Source organism: Aulonocara sp. 'chitande type north' Nkhata Bay, linkage group LG3 (assembly GCF_057382095.1).
Source record: "Aulonocara sp. 'chitande type north' Nkhata Bay isolate Kocher_YH1m ecotype deep benthic linkage group LG3, A_spYH_male_GT1.1, whole genome shotgun sequence".
Lineage (NCBI taxonomy): Eukaryota > Metazoa > Chordata > Actinopteri > Cichliformes > Cichlidae > Aulonocara > Aulonocara sp. 'chitande type north' Nkhata Bay.
In genome coordinates, this window is record NC_141346.1 from 28,287,637 (window position 1) to 28,305,656 (window position 18,020).

Genomic DNA, 18,020 nt, shown 5'->3' on the forward strand with positions numbered 1-18,020 from the left:
CTCTTTTAACAGACTTTTCTGATCATACGGTGGTTATGGCAACAGTGTCGTGTTGCCCCCATGAATTTTTGAACTATTGGAAATTGAATACATCCTTGTTAGCAAACGAGTTACTTAGGTTCGAAATTAAATCTGAAATTAAGAAAATATTAGATCTTAAGATTTTTACTACTTCTTTCTCGGAACTTTGGGAGCTCCTTAAACGACGTATGTGTCAATTTTTTAAATTTAAAGCGAGAGAAATAAATCATGCAAAGAATGTAAAATATAATGAAGATGTGAGTAGATATATATATTTAAGAAATAAGAAGGAGAAGGAAGAGGAGGAGGAAAATCAAATGATGTCTCTTAAAGAGGACATTGATCGAGTCAATAGAGAAGTTTTATTTAATATGTTGCGACGTACTGACTTTCACGGGAACAGCGATTATATGATTTTTAATAATCAAAAGAAATGTCGAAATGATTTTATTGTCTCAATTAAGGATAAACATGAAAAGTCAGTTTTTAAAGAAGAGGGGAAAAGACAAGTAATTAGAGACTATTGTTCGGAGATGTTTTCATCCATAGCTACAAACAGCGACGCTATTAACAATTTTTTGAGTGAGGTTGAACCATTAGATCCTGTCATTTATGAAACTTTGATTGGAAAAATTAAAAGAGAGGAAGTGGAGTCAGTAATTAACCAACTTAGTACCGATAAAACACCTGGTCTGGATGGACTCCCCTCTGAATTTTACAAAATTGTGAGTAAAGAACTGTCTGAATTGTTAACTCAGTACTTTAATGAAGGAATAGAAAGAGAAACAATGGGTAAATCGTTTTATGAAGGAGTTATGTGTTTATTATATAAGAAAGGTGATAGAGAAGACATTAACAATTATAGGCAACTGACAATAATGAATGTAGATTATAAAATTTTTTCTAAAATAATTATGTCTAGACTAGAGGATGTATTAGATATTATCATTGAAAAAGAACAAACATGCGCAATTAAGGGACGACTGATGTGGGATAACTTAAGTATGTTAAGAGAAATTATTTATAATGGAAAGGATTCAGAACTCTGCATTTTAGGATTAGATCAAAGGAGAGCTTTTGATTCTGTTTCCCACTCTTATTTATGGAAAGTAATGAAAGCTTATAATTTCCCGGACCAATTTATTTCCATTATTCAATTGAGTTATAAAAAGTCCCTAGTGCAAGTTAAGGTAAATGGAAAGCTCTCATCCCCTTTTAGTGCTGAGTGTGGGGTTAAACATGGATGTCCTTTGAGTGCTGCGTTATATGTCCTTGCAATTAATCCCTTATTGAAAAGGATAAATGATGATAAACGGATCAAGGGATACGTCCTTGACAAATCCCATAAAATCGCAGCTTTGGCATATGCAGATGATGTGTCGGTGATAATTAGAAATCAAAACGAACTGTCTTCAGTTATGGAGATATTACACCACTACGAACAGGCATCAGGTGCCAAGCTTAACCAAGAAAAAACTGAAGGGGTGTGGCTTGGACATCAGACCAGACAACCTAACATGATGATCTCTCTTTGTAGGGAGATTAAAATTTTGGGTATATGGATTGATAATACTGACTCTAGTTTACTAAATTGGAATAAGAAAGAAAATGAAATTAAAATGGAAATTATGAAATGGGAGAACAAAGATACAAATTATAAAACACGTATTAATATTGTAAAAACACACATAATTTCGAAACTTCTTTTCCTTGCCGCAATTTTTCCTCCTCCGAGAACAACTGTAATGAAAATAAGTAAGATGTGCATTAAATTTATCTGGGGATCCAATCGAGAAGTGACTAAGAGAAAATTTATGTACAAGAGTAGGAAGCACGGGGGTTTGGGAGCCCCAGACTTAGAGATTGTTTTGCGAATTCCTTTTATAAAAATTACTCAAAGCGCAATTTCTCGGGGTGCCCCGTGGGTTCGAGGGAAGGAGCAATTGTGGCAAAAGAAAAGAGGCAGGGCCAGAGCGGGCGTTCCATACCACAGACTTATGTTTGGTGACTTATCAAGTCAATGGGAACATTATGGTTTAAATATTCTCCAAGATAATACGAAAAATATCTATAAAAAAATTAATGGAATACAAAATGAAGGTGTAATTCAATATAAGTATGCAAATCAAGATGAAAATCTATTAATAGTTAAAAATATACAAGACAAACTATTACCCGAAAGCATGAGAGACGTGGTATGGCTCATCTCGCTCGGGCGCCTCCCTGTGAGGGCGGTGGTGAAGTGGAGTTGTTTTGTTACCACCATGAAATGTCCTATGACCGACTGTGATGAAGATGAGACCCTAGTCCCTGTGTGTTGGCCCTGCGACAGACTGGCGACCTGTCCAGGGTGTACCCCGCCTCTCGCCCTATGACAGCTGGGATAGGTTCCAGCGCCCCCCGCGACCCTGAAAAGGACAAGCGGAAGCGAATGGATGGATATTCTCCAAGATAATACGAAAAATATCTATAAAAAAATTAATGAAACCAAAAATGAAGGTGTAATTCAATATAAGTATGCAAATCAAGATGAAAATCTTTTAATAGTTAAAAATATACAAGACAGGCTTGTTCCAGATAGGTGTACGTTTGCATGGGATTAATGAAGACGCCGTCAATTTTAGAAACTAATATTTAGTATTTACTGTCATATTCCCATATATCATTGTGATGTTGTTTATTCTATTACTCTTGTTCTCTTCTGCTTGTTTTCTTTTTTCTTTCTCAGCAGGTGATCCAGGTGATTGATATATGCATTTTTTATTTATTTCTTTTTTTTTCTGCTCATTCTGTTGGTTTTTGTTTTTTGCCCTTCTCCCCCGTCCCTCTTCTCAGCTGTTTCTCTTTCCTTCTTTCTTTCTCCCCTTCTTTCCCCCAGTCAAGTCTGTCCCGTATTCAGCAAGTGAAAATAAAATAAACAATAAAAGGTGAATCAAATGGACCATTACGGCAAGGCTGGGATGGTCAATTTGGTAAAGTAAATCCGTTGGGCATCTTTCTTTGCCTTTAGACAACAATTCTGATGGCAAAAGAGCCAAACGGGACAGGCAAAAAAAAAAAAATATATATATATATATATATATATATACATACAAGACAAATTATTATCCGAAAGCATGAGAGGCGTGGTATGGCTCATCTCGCTCGGGCGCCTCCCTGTGACGAATGGCGCTTCTATCCTGTTACCTATTTAATATTACCTTATTGTTAGGGCTGTTTTTGTTGTGCATCTGCACTTTATTGTTGTCAATGGGACAGTGTGAAATGTAATTTCAATTACTTTGTATGGCAAGTACATTTGAAGAAATTGACAAATAAAGTTTTCTTCTTCTTCTTCTTCTAAATTACTATTGAACAAATGACCAACTAAGAATTTCAGACTTTAGTTTACTTCAGCCATATTCCATATAAATCAGGTATCATACAAAAATAAAAAAAAAGCTTGAAATACAGTTATGACAATAAAATTATATGACTTTAAGGACTTAACAACATTACTTCAGTTATAGGACACTGTTTTGGTTCTTCTGTCACGTGACAATAGGACATAGATGACAAGAATAAAATGGGTAGCTGCTTCAGTGCTTCTGTCAATTCGTGAAGATCTTGATATGTCTCAAATGAATCCTATGAATAGGTCAGTACCATTAGGATGAAATTGTGTCACCAACATGTTAACGTTAGATAACATTTTAACAGCCTCTGCAAACTAATATTAACATGTTTGCCTTACTGTCATGTCTATAGTTTATAGTATTTTATAGCATATTTAAACAATAGGAGTCTACGCTGGAGCACTTTGTCTATCATATTGTCTAGTACAAAGAACTGAAATGTGATGAGCGTTGGAAAATAATATGTGAATAATTAAAGGAGGGAGCCATTTAGCATAACAATTCATGCTTACAAAACTACTTTCTTTTTTTTTTTTTTACGGAAGTTAGTGAATTCCATGTTCATGCCGACTGTCGTTTCCAGAATAAAAAGAGCATGAAGATTGAAGTGTGAGTACGAGATACTACTGCTACTACTGGAGCGAGCTCTTGGTGTGAGTGAGGTGACTCGGAAAAGAGCAGTTGTTGGTAGGAGAGCGTGCAGCTTAAGCTCTCTCTCCGCGGATGCGGCGAGCCAGCTGGATGTCTTTGGGCATGATGGTGACTCTTTTGGCGTGGATGGCGCACAGGTTTGTGTCCTCGAAGAGTCCGACCAGGTAAGCCTCGCTGGCCTCCTGCAGAGCCATAACAGCAGAGCTCTGGAAGCGCAGGTCGGTCTTGAAATCCTGAGCGATCTCGCGGACCAGGCGCTGGAAGGGCAACTTGCGGATCAGCAGCTCGGTGGATTTCTGGTAACGGCGGATCTCACGCAGAGCCACGGTACCAGGCCTATAACGGTGGGGCTTCTTGACGCCTCCGGTGGCCGGGGCGCTCTTACGAGCGGCCTTGGTGGCCAGCTGCTTCCTGGGGGCTTTGCCGCCAGTAGACTTGCGAGCAGTCTGCTTGGTTCGTGCCATTCTTCCTCACTATTCTTTTCTTGTGATACGAGCAGAAAATGTAGCGAACAGAGGAGACTCGCTGCTCTTAAAGTGTGTGACTGGCTGTGACGCGGTGCCGCTCCGGCTCGTGATTGGTGACGGGCTCCACGTGGAGCATCGCCCCGTCTCGGTGTGTGCTGCTCATTGGAGAAAAGTGCATTGATGTTGCGCGCTGCCGCAAGCCTCTCTGCGATTGGTGCGTGACGAATCCGCCCGCGCTCTGCGGAAATATAAGCGAGGCTTTGAGCTGATCGGGCCACATTTTCTCTTAGTCGCGATACTACGAAGAAAAGAACCTGTCAAAATGAGTGGGCGCGGCAAGACTCTTTTTGCTGACAGGCAGCAAGACGACCACATGTCAAGTTTAAAAACTGATTTGTTGAAAACTTCCGGGACATTTAATGTCCTTGTTGGAGTGACAGGGAGTGTTGCAGCCTTGAAACTGCCTCTTTTGGTCTCCCAGCTTCTTGAACTCTCTGGGGTGGATGTACGAGTAGTCACTACAGAGCATGCCAAGCACTTCTATAATTCTGCTGAGGTGTCAGTCAAAATCTACAGTGACGAGGATGAATGGGAGCTGTGGAAACAGAGATCTGACCCTGTGCTACACATTGAGCTAAGGCGTTGGGCAGATCTACTTGTCATTGCCCCTCTTGATGCCAACAGTCTTGGAAAGATTGCTAGTGGTATTTGTGATAATCTGCTGACGTGTGTGGTAAGAGCCTGGGATACCAGTCGTCCTCTTCTCTTCTGCCCTGCAATGAACACAGCTATGTGGCTGCATCCTATTACAGCCCAGCAGGTATCCAGACTGAAAGAGTTTGGATATGTGGAAATCCCCTGCGTTGCCAAAAAGCTAGTGTGTGGAGATGAAGGTAAAGGTGCCATGGCAGAAGTATCGACAATTGTCAGTCTTGTCAAAGAGTATCTTCAGAAACCAGATGAGTCATCTTTGGAGGCATGAACGTCAGGCAGAGCTAAGGCCAAGACCCGCTCTTCCCGTGCCGGGCTTCAGTTCCCCGTGGGTCGTGTCCACAGACTGCTGCGCAAAGGCAACTATGCTGAGCGTGTGGGAGCCGGTGCCCCTGTTTACCTGGCAGCTGTGCTCAAGTACCTGACCGCTGAGATCCTGGAGCTGGCAGGCAACACAGCCCGCGACAAGAAGACTCGTATCATCCCACGTCACTTGCAGCTGGCTGTGTGCAACGACGAGGAGCTCAACAAGCTCCTGGGGGGAGTCACCATCGCTCAGGGTGGTGTGTTGCCCAACATCCAGGCTGTGCTGCTGCCCAAGAAGACCGAAAAGCCCGCCAAGGCCAAGTAAACGCAAAGCGCTCGGCGTCACCAAAAACAAAGGCTCTTTTAAGAGCCACACACTTCTCTCTGAGCAAACATCCTTCTTGCTGGTATGGTGTTTGTAACAAGTTGTGTACTGGGAAATGTAGATTATGCATCTTGATTTACTTTGAAATGTACGTTCATTCATGTCATCTTACATAATCAGGGACTGAAATCCACTTTCAAAGAAAAACTACTTTCATTAACTCCAAAGCTCTGTGTGTTTAGTCTATTCTTTTGTGAATAAAACTAACTTTAGGTCTTGATATAAAACTAAAGCAAAAAGCTCTGCCTCCTGCGTTGTGGTTAGGGGTCGTGTTCAACCTCATTGCTCATCTTACTAATTAAGAGTAAATTGGATGTCACTAATTATTAGCTTCATAACTGACTGTGGACACTCATCATGGTTCACTCGCTTTATAATTAAAACAGTTTCTAAGCTCATGGAAACAGACAACACGCAGTTCATGATGTGGCAAGACCACAAACGCAACAGGAAATCATAACACCAAACAGGTGGAGAGGGACAGGTGGACTTGTTTGGTACAGAGGGAGGAAAATGTGCAGCTGTTTGCAACGTGTTCAGCACTGCTGCTGAATTTGGGACATTTTGCAAAGTCACTTACATCTACGCTTAGGTTTTTGTGTCTATTGTGAGTAGAATAAAACTATTACAATAGAGTTTGCTTGGATAATAGGGGGCAGCTGGTGATCAGAAGAACAGGAAATGATTCCTAAGTGTGGCTTTTGTTAGAATGTCTTTGTCAACCCCTGTTTTAAGGACAATAGTGGATTTGTGTTCTCAAAGCATTTCATGCGACCTTAAAGCTCCCAAGAATGACATTAAGTTGCTGACCTCTGACGTGCCAAATCAGTTGGTTCAGCTATAAACTTTGGTGTGTAACTGTATAGTATGAAAAATGCATTGACAGTGGGGGTCTGCCTGTTATAAAGTGAGTGAAAGCTGCCTCAGCCAAGAACAAGAAGCCACAGTTACTAGTCTGGTTAGAGGACAGCCCCCCCAGACTGAACAATAGAATTAGTGGAAAACTGCTGTGGAGGGGGACACAGGGCAGCCCCGGACTCTTCTTCAGCTGGGATATCCAAAGAATCGGTGAGGTCAAGAAGTAAACCTCAAGACTATTTTGAAATAATTTAATTCCCCTCATCCTTCACGCTACAGAGCTCCATGGTAAAATAAATAGCAGTACGGGCTCAGCTTGGAGTAAAATGTGTCCTTGAAATCACACAGTATCAATTCAACTGGACTAGATTTAGTCAGGTAAGGTTGTAGATTAGAGCATTTCAAGTGGATTATATTAGCTAGGTATCATTAAAATATACAGTGTACTTCCAGTACAACAGCCAGTGTAGGCTTTTAAAAAATAGAACTCAGTATTTCATACGTGAATAATAACATGCATCTATGAATGTATTATGTGTTGTTTAATAGAATATTTTAAAATGTAGTTGCTAACTTTTAACAGTTTATGACTTGTATTACGAAGGTGTGATTATAAATATTAAGTCGTTAATATTTGTATTCCTCTGGAGTTGTAGACTTGCTTAAACAGCACTAATGTGCACCATGATAGTAATCCAAGTTGTAATTGTAATGAGGACAATGGAGAAAAAAAAACCGTGTTTTAATAACATGGACATTATTGTGAATGACAGAGTGGTGAGTGAGTGAGAGGAAGGAGCTCTTGTGTGTTGCTGTGGTGGCTCTGAGAAGAGCCGTTGTTGAGTGTGAGAGTGGTGTCAGCTCACTTCTTCTTGGCTGCTGTGGCCGCCTTCTTGACTTTGGGCTTGGCGGCCTTCTTGGCGGGGGATTTCTTTGGTGCAGGAGCCTTCTTGAGCACCTTCTTGGGGCTCTTTGCCGCCTTCTTGGGGCTTTTGGGCGCTTTCTTGGCCGCCGCTTCTTGGTCTTCTTGGGCGACTTCTTAGCGGCTGCTGCCGGTTTCTTGGCTTTAGGAGCGGCTTTCTTTGCGGGCTTCTTGGCTTTGCTCTCAGTAACCTTCTTGTTCATCTTGAAGGATCCGGAGGCCCCGGTGCCCTTGGTCTGCACCACAGTGCCCTTCGCCACCAGGCTCTTGATGGCGGTCTTTTTTTTTTTTTGTGCCTGTCCCGTTTGACTCTTTTGCCATCAGAATTGTTGTCTAAAGGCAAAGAAAGATGCCCAACGGATTTACTTTACCAAATTGACCATCCCAGCCTTGCCGTAATGGTCCATTTGATTCACCTTTTATTGTTTATTTTATTTTCACTTGCTGAATACGGGACAGACTTGACTGGGGGAAAGAAGGGGAGAAAGAAAGAGGGAAAGAGAAACAGCTGAGAAGAGGGACGGGGGAGAAGGGCAAAAAACAAAAACCAACAGAATGAGCAGAAAAAAAATGCATATATCGATCACCTGGATCACCTGCTGAGAAAGAAAAAAGAAAACAAGCAGAAGAAAACAAGAGTAATAGAATAAACAACATCACAATGATATATGGGAATATGACAGTAAATACTAAATGTTAAACATTATTGTGCAGCACATAAGATCAACAGAACACAGTGTGCTTTGAGGTAGGAGCCAAAAAGGGTGTAGTTTGTGGGTGTGATCACCCGTGTGTACACCTGTGAGCATGGACGCGCTTGTTTTTAAAAGGTTCCTTCATGTAATGATCTGCTAGAGGGTGTGGGGGGGCCACAGCCCCATCCTCCAGGGCATGAAGCAGGTATGGAGGAGATCAAAACTCCAGACATCCAGAGGCCCCCAGAACACAAGAGACCAAGGAAGACCAACAGAGGGGCAGCTGCGCCACTGTCCCGGAAAGAGCTGAGGAGAGTCCCAGATGAGGGCTCACTCAGCAGCCGCGGAGCAGAAGCCAGGGGGGGTTGCAGTGACGCGCCCGTGAGCTCCGCCGGCAGCCAGCTGTGCCTGAGTGACCGAGCCCCAGGCCGAGAGGTCGGGGGCACCCCACCTCCGAAGTGGCCCGAGCGAGCCCCAGGCTCCAGGCCCCGATAAGCGGCCGCCAAGGAGTGAGCCGGTGTGTACCTGGACGCCCACCCCCAGACACAAAGAACCACCAACGCACCGATGTCTGAGGGAGTCCGCCACTGGCAGGGGAAGTGGTGGTAGGGGGAGATAGGCCTCCAAACCTTGGAGGGCCTGAGATGTCCCCAGAGAGGTGGCGTCTGATACCCAACCTGACATATAGACACAGACATACAGGCACACACAGATACAAACATCCATTCCCACCCTCATGCTCTCATATGCACTTATTCCACACTCAACCAACGTGGAGACAAACATAAAGAGACGCTGTGTACACACGATCACACTCGTTGATGGCGGTTTTAACGCGGGCCTTGTTCTTGTCCACATCGTAGCCTCCGGCAGCCAGAGCCTTCTTGAGTGCGGCTGCGGACACGCCGCTGCGCTCCTTGGAAGCGGCCACGGCTTTCACAATCAGCTCGCCCATGCTGGGGCCGGCCTTCTTGGGCTTGGAAGTCGTTGTCTTCTTCCTGTTGGCCGCCTTGGGACGGCAGCAGGTGCGGGAGCTTCCTCGGACATTTTCCTCTTTCGCGTCTGATCGAGATTCACGGTACAGCGATGGCAAGTCGGAAGCGCCACGCTGCACTTAAACGCATCATGAGAACCGTTGAGAGTGAAGGCAGCGCGCGCAGCTCTCGCGCGTGCCTCGCAATGCTTCATTTTGTGTTTCGTGTCTCGGGATCAAAGAGCTTAAAGTGAGTGTGTGAGCAGCACTGCAGGTCGACAGTGGAGCCGTCCACAGCGGGCTTGTGTCTCCTCGTACAGGCCTCGTGTCGGACTCTCGTGCTCTCTGCTCTCGGTTCGTGGAGCTCCCAAAGCTCAGTGACTCGGTGCGGAGCTCAGCGCTGCTCGGCGGCTTCTTGGGACTCTTCTCTCTGCTAAAACCGGTGGAGCCGCAGCAGAGCTCCGTAAAAAGCCTTTTCCAGCTGATACACATGTTTGTTCACACACTCAGAGTTAAAAGCAGCATCTGGTGAGCGCAGCTTTGGGACAAAGTGACGCTGCGAGCTCCCAGCAAACACACCGATGCTGCTGGAGGCCCACGGAGCAGCGAGACTTGTGTGACAGCTGCTCGCTTCTAACCAAAGCACAGTTTCACTCACATTGTTGTACATCAGAAGCTTCATTAGTGACCTTACAGCAGCTCGCTTCCACACTTTGGCTCTGATCTCTTAGTCTGCATTGACTCAGTTTCCTTCTACAGTTACTGACTCTACAATAAACAACAGCAGTGAATGAACACGTGACTACACACATCCACAAACTGATCACTGCGTATCTCAATGTGTAATACTCAATACCTGCTAAACACATCCAGCTTATCTCCCAGTTAAACCTCGTCTTGTTGACTCTACTAGTCAAACATATTTAATCATTTTATTCATAGTAATATTGTTGTAATTGTTTATTTTATCCTGCTCTGCCCATGTTGGTGAATTTCCCAGCTGTGGGACTAATAAAGCTCATCTCATGTCCTGGATAGCGACCTCAGTTTAATCTAGTGTCTTTAGTTATGCCCAGTATATCTCTGCTCTTCTTTCTGGAGGATTCTGTGATTCTTCCACCTACTGAAAAATGTGTAACCACAATTTTCTGTCCAAGATAAGTAAAATGCTGACCAGTCACAGGAGTGAGAGACTGAGAACCAAAATTCACCTCTGAACACCACAGGAAATCATTCCTACCGACATCCTGTACAACTCCTCCATCTTATGCACAGCACTTACTACAATAGTTGCATTATATAAAGGCAGATAAAAAAGGTGGCTATGGAGCCATCAAATTAGGAGTTAGATTGAAGACAGCTTTGATGGAAATTCCTCTTTGGTTATAGCTAGAAAAGCTGGATGTGAAGGACACAGCAGGGCCTGTGGCATAGGCAGTAAAGGCAAATGCTAAAGGTGTCATCCATCCAAGGTTGCCAAGGGGGGATTACAAAAAACAAACTAATACGAATTTCTCTTAGTTTAGATTTTGGCATGTAGTTGCCAATTTTTGCCCGTTGATAGTCCAACAAATCAGCCCTTTATGTATCAAAGTAGTTAGTCTAGTTTTGTTTGTAAGGTTAGTGAGCAAGTGGGTTTGTCATTTCAACCATGTGCAGTGCTACAGTACACAGTGAAGCGAGACAGCATTCCTCCAAAGACCATGGTGCTCCATATAACAGACACATGACCACAAATGTGCATGTGTGGGAAAAAAAAAAACAACAAAAAAAACAAAAAACAACCCTGCAACAAAACAAAGACAGACAACCAAAAACGATACAGACACAAGACCGTGCAATAAAAAGGCGCGAGTGGCAAAGTCATATCAATGCTGGATTTTTAGTGAGTTTCTTTCTACAGTCTAAAAAGTAAGGAAGATGTCGTTGACAAACGAGTTCATGATGCTCATGGCCTTGGAGGAGATCCCGGTGTCGGGGTGGACCTGCTTCAGCACCTTGTACACGTAGATGGCGTAGCTCTCCTTCCTGGTCTTTCTCTTCTTCTTGCCGCCCTTGCCGGCGGTCTTGGTCACGGCTTTCTTGGAGCCCTTCTTGGGAGCGGACTTGGCGGGTTCAGGTATTTTCTCTCTTCGATACTTTGAAGTAACGAATGAGCTCCGTGACTGAGAGCAGTGCTTTTTATACAGGCTGTATGCTAATACCACTGCGCGGGCCCTCGGATCTCATTGGTGGAGCCGCACAGTGGGCCGGACGTTGTGTTCGAGGGAGTTTGTGAACTGTGCTGAAACAGGCGCGCATCTAACAAAGACAGTGGGCTGTGTGATTGTGTCCTCGTTTGCTGAGACAGTCATTTGTTCTAAATGAGCAGTAAATGCAGAGCTCTGTGTGGCAGATATGGATGTGTTAGTATCTGTATTATCTTCAGCCAACAATGAAATCATTTTAATTACAATTCCACCTGGTTTCGTGTCTCTGTGTCCATTTAACCTGGTGATAATCACAGTTTACTGCTCACCAGCACACAGCTTTAAAACCTTGCTGAGTTTTTATTCTCAGTGGAGGTTAAACACTGGGCATTACGGAGCCCCCCAGGGGACATGGGAGAAAAAAAAATTAGGGAGGAAAAAAAAAAATTAGGGAGGAAAAAAAAGAATTAAGACGGACTTTTGCGAGATCTCGCAAAAGTATTGCGAGCGCTCGCAAAAGTATTGCGAGATCTCGCAAAACTCCAACAATGGCGGCAGCTACTTAGTTGTAATATTACTCCTTCTGGGTCACAAAATACACTTTTAAGATATTTTGAGGCGTGAATGTAGTTGTGTAAACGTCAGATACCTGCTCAGTTTACAAGACATCACATATTTGCAAAAGAGTTCCGACGTTTTTGGAGATCTGACACCCACTAGCTCGAAGCTAACGGGAGGTCGAGACCTACTACAGCCGGGAGGAACACCGCTTTCCCGGCACATCGTGCCTCGACCTCCCGGTCGGCTTCGAGCTGACGGCCACTAGCTCGAAGCTAACGGGAAGTCGAGACCTACTACAGCCGGGAGGAACACCGCTTTCCCGGCACATCGTGCCTCGACCTCCCGGTCGGCTTCGAGCTGGCGGCCTCCGAAGAATGCGGCTAAAACTTTTGCGAGATCTCGCAATACTTTTGCGAGCGCTCGCAATACTTATTGCGAGATCTCGCAAAAGTCCGTCTTAATTTTTTTTTTCCTCCCTAATTTTTTTTTTTCCTCCGTAATTTTTTTTTCTCCCATGTCCCCTGGGGGGCTCCGTAGGGCATAATTAGCTTCTGTCTGTCAGGTCACGTTTACTGCACTCTTTTATTTACAACTAAGCAAATCGATTTGGCTCAGATTAAAGTTACGTTTCATAACTGCATAGTTTTAGTGAAATTTAATGTCTTACTAGAGAACACATGAGACTGAACCATTCACTTTTTTTAATTACAGGAGTTGGCCTCTCCAGGCCTCAAGAGCCGATGTCCTGCAGGTTTCAGATCTCACCCTGGGTCAACACACCTGAATCAAATGATTACTTCATTACCAGGCCTCTGGAGAACTTCAAGACATGTTGAAGTTGTAATTTAGCCATTTAAATCAGCTGTGTTGGATCAAGGACACATCTAAAACCTGCAGGTCACCGGCTCACGAGGCCTGGAGTTCCCCACTCCTGCTTTATTATCTAGTGTTCATATATATTTTTAACCGTGTATTTTGAATTTAAACTAACATTAAAAGTCTGTTTTATACAAGGATGAAAGAGAAGGTGCATTTCCACCGGGAGGATCAGTGTCTGAAGCAGCTTGTTGTTTGTGTATACTGAAAACTCCAGCCTCCAGAAATGATTACACCATCCAATTTTTTTATATGTATTCACCTCGGGGTGTATATCCAGATTTCCGAGGACACAGCCACATCAGACAATTCTTTTGTAATGAAAAACATAAGCAATCATATCGCCAGTAAGTCATCGCAGTGCCAGCTGTTTAATTCACTGTACCTTCCACAGTAGCTATGGTAACCGCGGCCCTGAGCAGATGGAGACGTAAAGAGTGATTCACAGGCAGAACCTAGTTTATTTCCCACAGTTTCTTTTTTAATCTGCTGCCTTATAAACACTGTCACCAATCTTTGCATTTTATTGTTATCTCATAACACTTGTTTAATCAGCTCCCATCACTCCTATGGACCTTTTACAGTCTACAGCCTCAGATCAACACAGCCCTTCCCCCCAGCACCATCAGCAGCAGGAGCAGCAGCAACTTCTCAACAGTAACATTGTACCCATCAGGTAAAACACAGGCTAAGTTTTCTTTGCATTTTCTCCACCTGATGACAGTGATATAGTGTGATACGATATTAGATTCTTGATGAATGTGTGTTGTTGTTCTTCAGCCTGCAGAAAAAAGAAATGTTTACGTCACACGATGGCACCACTTCATCAGATAAACTAAAGGGAAAACCCTGATGTTGGTTAAACCACATTGTTTTAAAAGCATTTATAACTATTATCATGTTTACAGCGTGTAGAAGATTAGTTAGTTAAAATGCTATGATAATATTTCATAACTTTATTAATATATTAACGTAACAAAACTCTCAGCAACATAAGAATAGATTTCAGAAACCACTCCACATTTGAGCTTCACTCAGATAAAAAACGAGACACTCACAGTCAGTGTTTGTAGGTTTTCAGGCACAGTCTACAGCTTTCAATAAAAATCAGCTCTTCCACTGACTCTGGCAACTGTTCTCACAACTATTATCTTCGAGAGGACAACTAAGCAAAACAACAACATTTATCAAAAAAAGTTATTTTGTTTGTCACTCTCTGCAGGTCACACAGTCTTTAGCATCCTCTAGAACTCTAAAACAGACATAAAAAAACAGCATTAATAATTTGAACTTCATAAATCCCCTCGTGTGGATTCGAACACAAAGGGATCATATCATTAGGCACACTTGTGGATTGATGTGTTTTGTGCCCCCCTCCCTCTTGTTTCATACGCCTTCTTGTATGTCTTCTTTCTGATTCACAACTTTCAATAATCACGAGCTTCAAAGCACGAGGGCGGAAGGAAGCAGTGACACTTCCTTTCACTGCTGGTTTAAGGTGTCCCAATTACAGCTGGGATATTAGCAGAATATATTAATGGTCCTGTCCTTTAGTTATTTTATATTAAAGGTCCTGTTCTTTAGTTATCTTATATTTTATGATATATTGACACCTGCTACATTTGTGTTTCACAACTATGATATTCTGGAATTACATAAATAAACAGACAACAGTCTCTCTCACTGTAGTCTAATGCTGTGCAACTACCAAAGGGAGCTCCCATTTAATGGGAGTACCCTGCACGTTGATTAAATATGTCATCTTTTCATTTGGTTTTCAATTAAATAAAACAACAAAACATCTTCTGTCTGTTTACCTCCTGGATTTTAGTCCAGATTACGTTAGACAACAAGAGAACATCTTCATGTAAGTCTGCATTACAGCTGTTGATATGATAAAAAAAAAATCAAATTTGAATATGATTCAAAAGTTAAATTTAGGTCTGAGTTTACAAACAACAGTTACCCCTCCAAGCTGCCCCATGCTTCACAGTGAGAACCATGCTTGTAGAGATCTGTTCATCTTTTCTTTGTTTCACAAAGACACGGCGGGTGGAGCCAAAGATCTCAAACATGGACTCATCAGACCAAAGCACAGATTTCCACTGGTCTGATCTTTATTTCTTGTGGGTCTGATCTTTATCCCTTGTGTTTCTTGGTACAAACAAATCTCTTTTGCTTGTTGCTTTGCCTAATAGTGGTTTCTTAGCAGCTATTTGACCATAAAGGCCTGAATCACTCAGTCTCCTCTGGACAGCTGATGTAGAGATGTGTCTGCTACTGAAACTCTGTGTGGCATTTATCTGGGCTCTAATCTGAGGTACTGTTAACCTCTGAGGCTGAGGTGATTTCTGAGGCTGGTGACTCAGATGAATTTATCCTCAGCAGCAGAGGTGACTCTTGGTCTTCCTTTCCTGGGGCGGTCCTCATGTGAGCCAGTTTCATCATAGTGCTTGATGCTTTTTGCAACTGTACATAGGGACACATTCAAAGTTTTAGCAGTTTTCTGAACTGACTATTCTTAAAATAATGATGGACTGCTGTTTATCTTTACTTAGGTGATTGGTTCTTACAATTATATGGTTTCTAACAGTTGTCAAATAAAGCCGACTTCTGCACAACACAGCTGATAATCCCAACCTCACAAAGAAGCCAAACATTAAAAAGCATTGAATAATCTGTACAATCGTTTCCACCAACAATAGTCTATACAGAAATTGTCTCCTATGTTCTTACGTGTACATATCCTAGATTCTTTTTTTTCTACTACCTTTATATTTGTATTTATTTTTATTTATACCGTGCAGTCTGATGGCAAGTAAATGCACTGAAATTCCGTTCTGATGACAACTAACTGGTGTGTGTTCTGAATTACAATACAGTCTCTATTCTATTCTATTCTATTCTATTCTATTCTAAAAAGCTGATTGTGTCAAAACTGTAAAATAAAAATTGTCAGTCGCATCATTGAAGTTCTACTATCACCCAGTAAAATTGGTAAGGCACACTTTGAACTGTTTGACAAACAATCACATTTTGTATTTCTAACAAAGTTGGAAAGGGTTTTTTGTAGTTATATGTTTGGATTTAGAAATGATTAATGAAAATTGCCACTGTACGCAACGCCTCAGCTCTGAGTAATAATGCAATGAATAATCTGTTGTAAAAAAACAGACAGCCACTGAAAAAGACACATTCATAACTGTATAACTCTGTCAAATAGGTATAAACAGGTGTTTGCTTTGAAGAACGGGCACCTGTTTATTGGATAAAAACTTATTCTGTTTCAGTGCAGAATGAAAACAAATCTGGAACAAGACTCAATCTTGTTTCAGATTATGGAAAACACAGAAAACAACAAATGAGCCTAAAAAAATTCAATTTAAATTATTGTGTGTGTTCATAGTGAATTTGAGATTCATCCGTAATAGAGACACTATTACTCAATTTTACACACAAACAGTTTAAACTTTGTTCCAGTCATGTGATCTGTATTTCTTCTTCAGCTTCCGTGAGAAGACAAAAACGTGGCTGTTGTTTGTCCTTTCTATAAAGATTTGAAAATAACGCGGACTATTAAACTATAATAATATATAACTAATATAATAATAATAATAATAATAATAATAATAATAATAATAATAATAATAATAATAATAATATAAGAGCAGTTATAATAATATTTTATAACCTGTCTTCTGTTGCATTGTTTCACTTGGACTCTTGTTACTTCTCATCCCGAAAAGGAGATCTAGACATGTCTCTTTATTTTTATACAGTTTTTATTAGCAGAGTTTTACAGTTGATCATGTACTGTACTTCTACAAACTCCTAAAATCAGTGCCCTTGAGTCTGCCCACTTTGCAGTGCATTCCCCCAATCTCCACATCCCAATAAAGTTGGTGAGAGATCAGCTTTCTCTCAGTAGGTTTGAGGTATTTTATTTTTAAAAAAATAATAAAGACATCTTAGGCTGAGATGTGTTTGAGTAAACCTCCACAAATTGTGGATACTTTCCCATTTAGTGCATTGTTCTCAAACCCTGTCTCCAGTTTTGCTGATAAACAAATAGCTGAAGCTGTGGTATGTGTGAGCGTCGATCTCGTTGTCAACCTCTGCTAATGATGATGGTCCAGTTTCGAAGGTTTATAAAACAGGACACTATGACACTAGAGTTCAAGCAGACATGCCACAGATTAATCTGAATGTTTTACTCAGTGAAACTTTCCTGCTGTTCTGCTGCTTTTCTCTGAAATTTCTGAAAAACAATGTGTCATCATGTTTTTTTTTAAAATCAGTGTTCATTCAGTTGATTACAAAGAGGAGATGGAATAAAGACCTCGAGGATCTAACTCTGGAATTAAGACCAGAGGGATATACTATGGTTCAACAAAATGCTCAGAAAAAGCTAACACCCCAGTCAGAGACCAAAAAAGCTTATTAGAAAGTATAACAGCAACAAATAAGGTGAGAGAGCCTCTCATTGGTTAATCTTATCAGGGCCGTGCAGAGAGGTTTAAAGGGGCGGGTGCTCAAAGTTAAAAAGGGGCACATTGAACCAGGCTGAATAACAACAACACACATTCATCAAGAATCTAATATGGGAAGGGCAGGGCTGTGTTGATCTGAGACTGTAGACATTAAAAAGTCCACAGGAGAGATGGTAGCTGATTAAACAAGTGTCATGAGATAATAACAAAATGCAAAGATTGGTGACAGCGCTTGGAACCATAAGGCAACAAAAAACTGTGAGAAATAATTTAGGCTCTGCCTGTGAATCACTCTTTGCTTCTCTTCTTCCTTCCATCCCATCATTTCATATATCACTCTCCACTTGCTGTCTATCTGAGAACAAGGCACAACTTGTTATTGCAATAAACTATAATCTAATTATCCACACCTAACAACTCTTGCACTTAATCTATAATAAAATGATGACAGAAAAATGTTATAGCCCTGCCTTTAGTAGCCTCACACAGCTCCTGCTGTTTCCTCCTCATGTCCTTACCA

The 18,020-nt window shown here is 41.9% G+C and overlaps 2 protein-coding genes and 2 pseudogenes across 2 annotated transcripts; 2 read left to right on the forward strand and 2 right to left on the reverse strand.

Moving 5' to 3' along the window:
* Window positions 1–4,021: 4,021 nt before the first annotated feature.
* LOC147335010 (histone H3) lies at window positions 4,022–4,533 on the reverse strand. Its single transcript, XM_086287002.1, has one exon. It carries the CDS (start codon window positions 4,529–4,531, stop codon window positions 4,121–4,123), a length of 411 nt encoding a protein of 136 aa, XP_086143128.1. The 5' UTR covers window positions 4,532–4,533; the 3' UTR covers window positions 4,022–4,120.
* A 323-nt stretch (window positions 4,534–4,856) lies between these two features.
* On the forward strand, window positions 4,857–5,876 carry LOC147335011 (histone H2A-like). The gene is made up of 2 exons (XM_086287010.1): window positions 4,857–4,891; window positions 5,528–5,876. Exons 1-2 carry the CDS (start codon window positions 4,857–4,859, stop codon window positions 5,874–5,876), a joined length of 384 nt encoding a protein of 127 aa, XP_086143136.1.
* LOC147335012 (phosphopantothenoylcysteine decarboxylase pseudogene) lies at window positions 4,908–5,516 on the forward strand (annotated as a pseudogene).
* A 1,540-nt stretch (window positions 5,877–7,416) lies between the features above and the next one.
* Window positions 7,417–11,846, reverse strand: LOC147335013 (uncharacterized; annotated as a pseudogene).
* Between the last annotated feature and the right edge of the window lie 6,174 nt (window positions 11,847–18,020).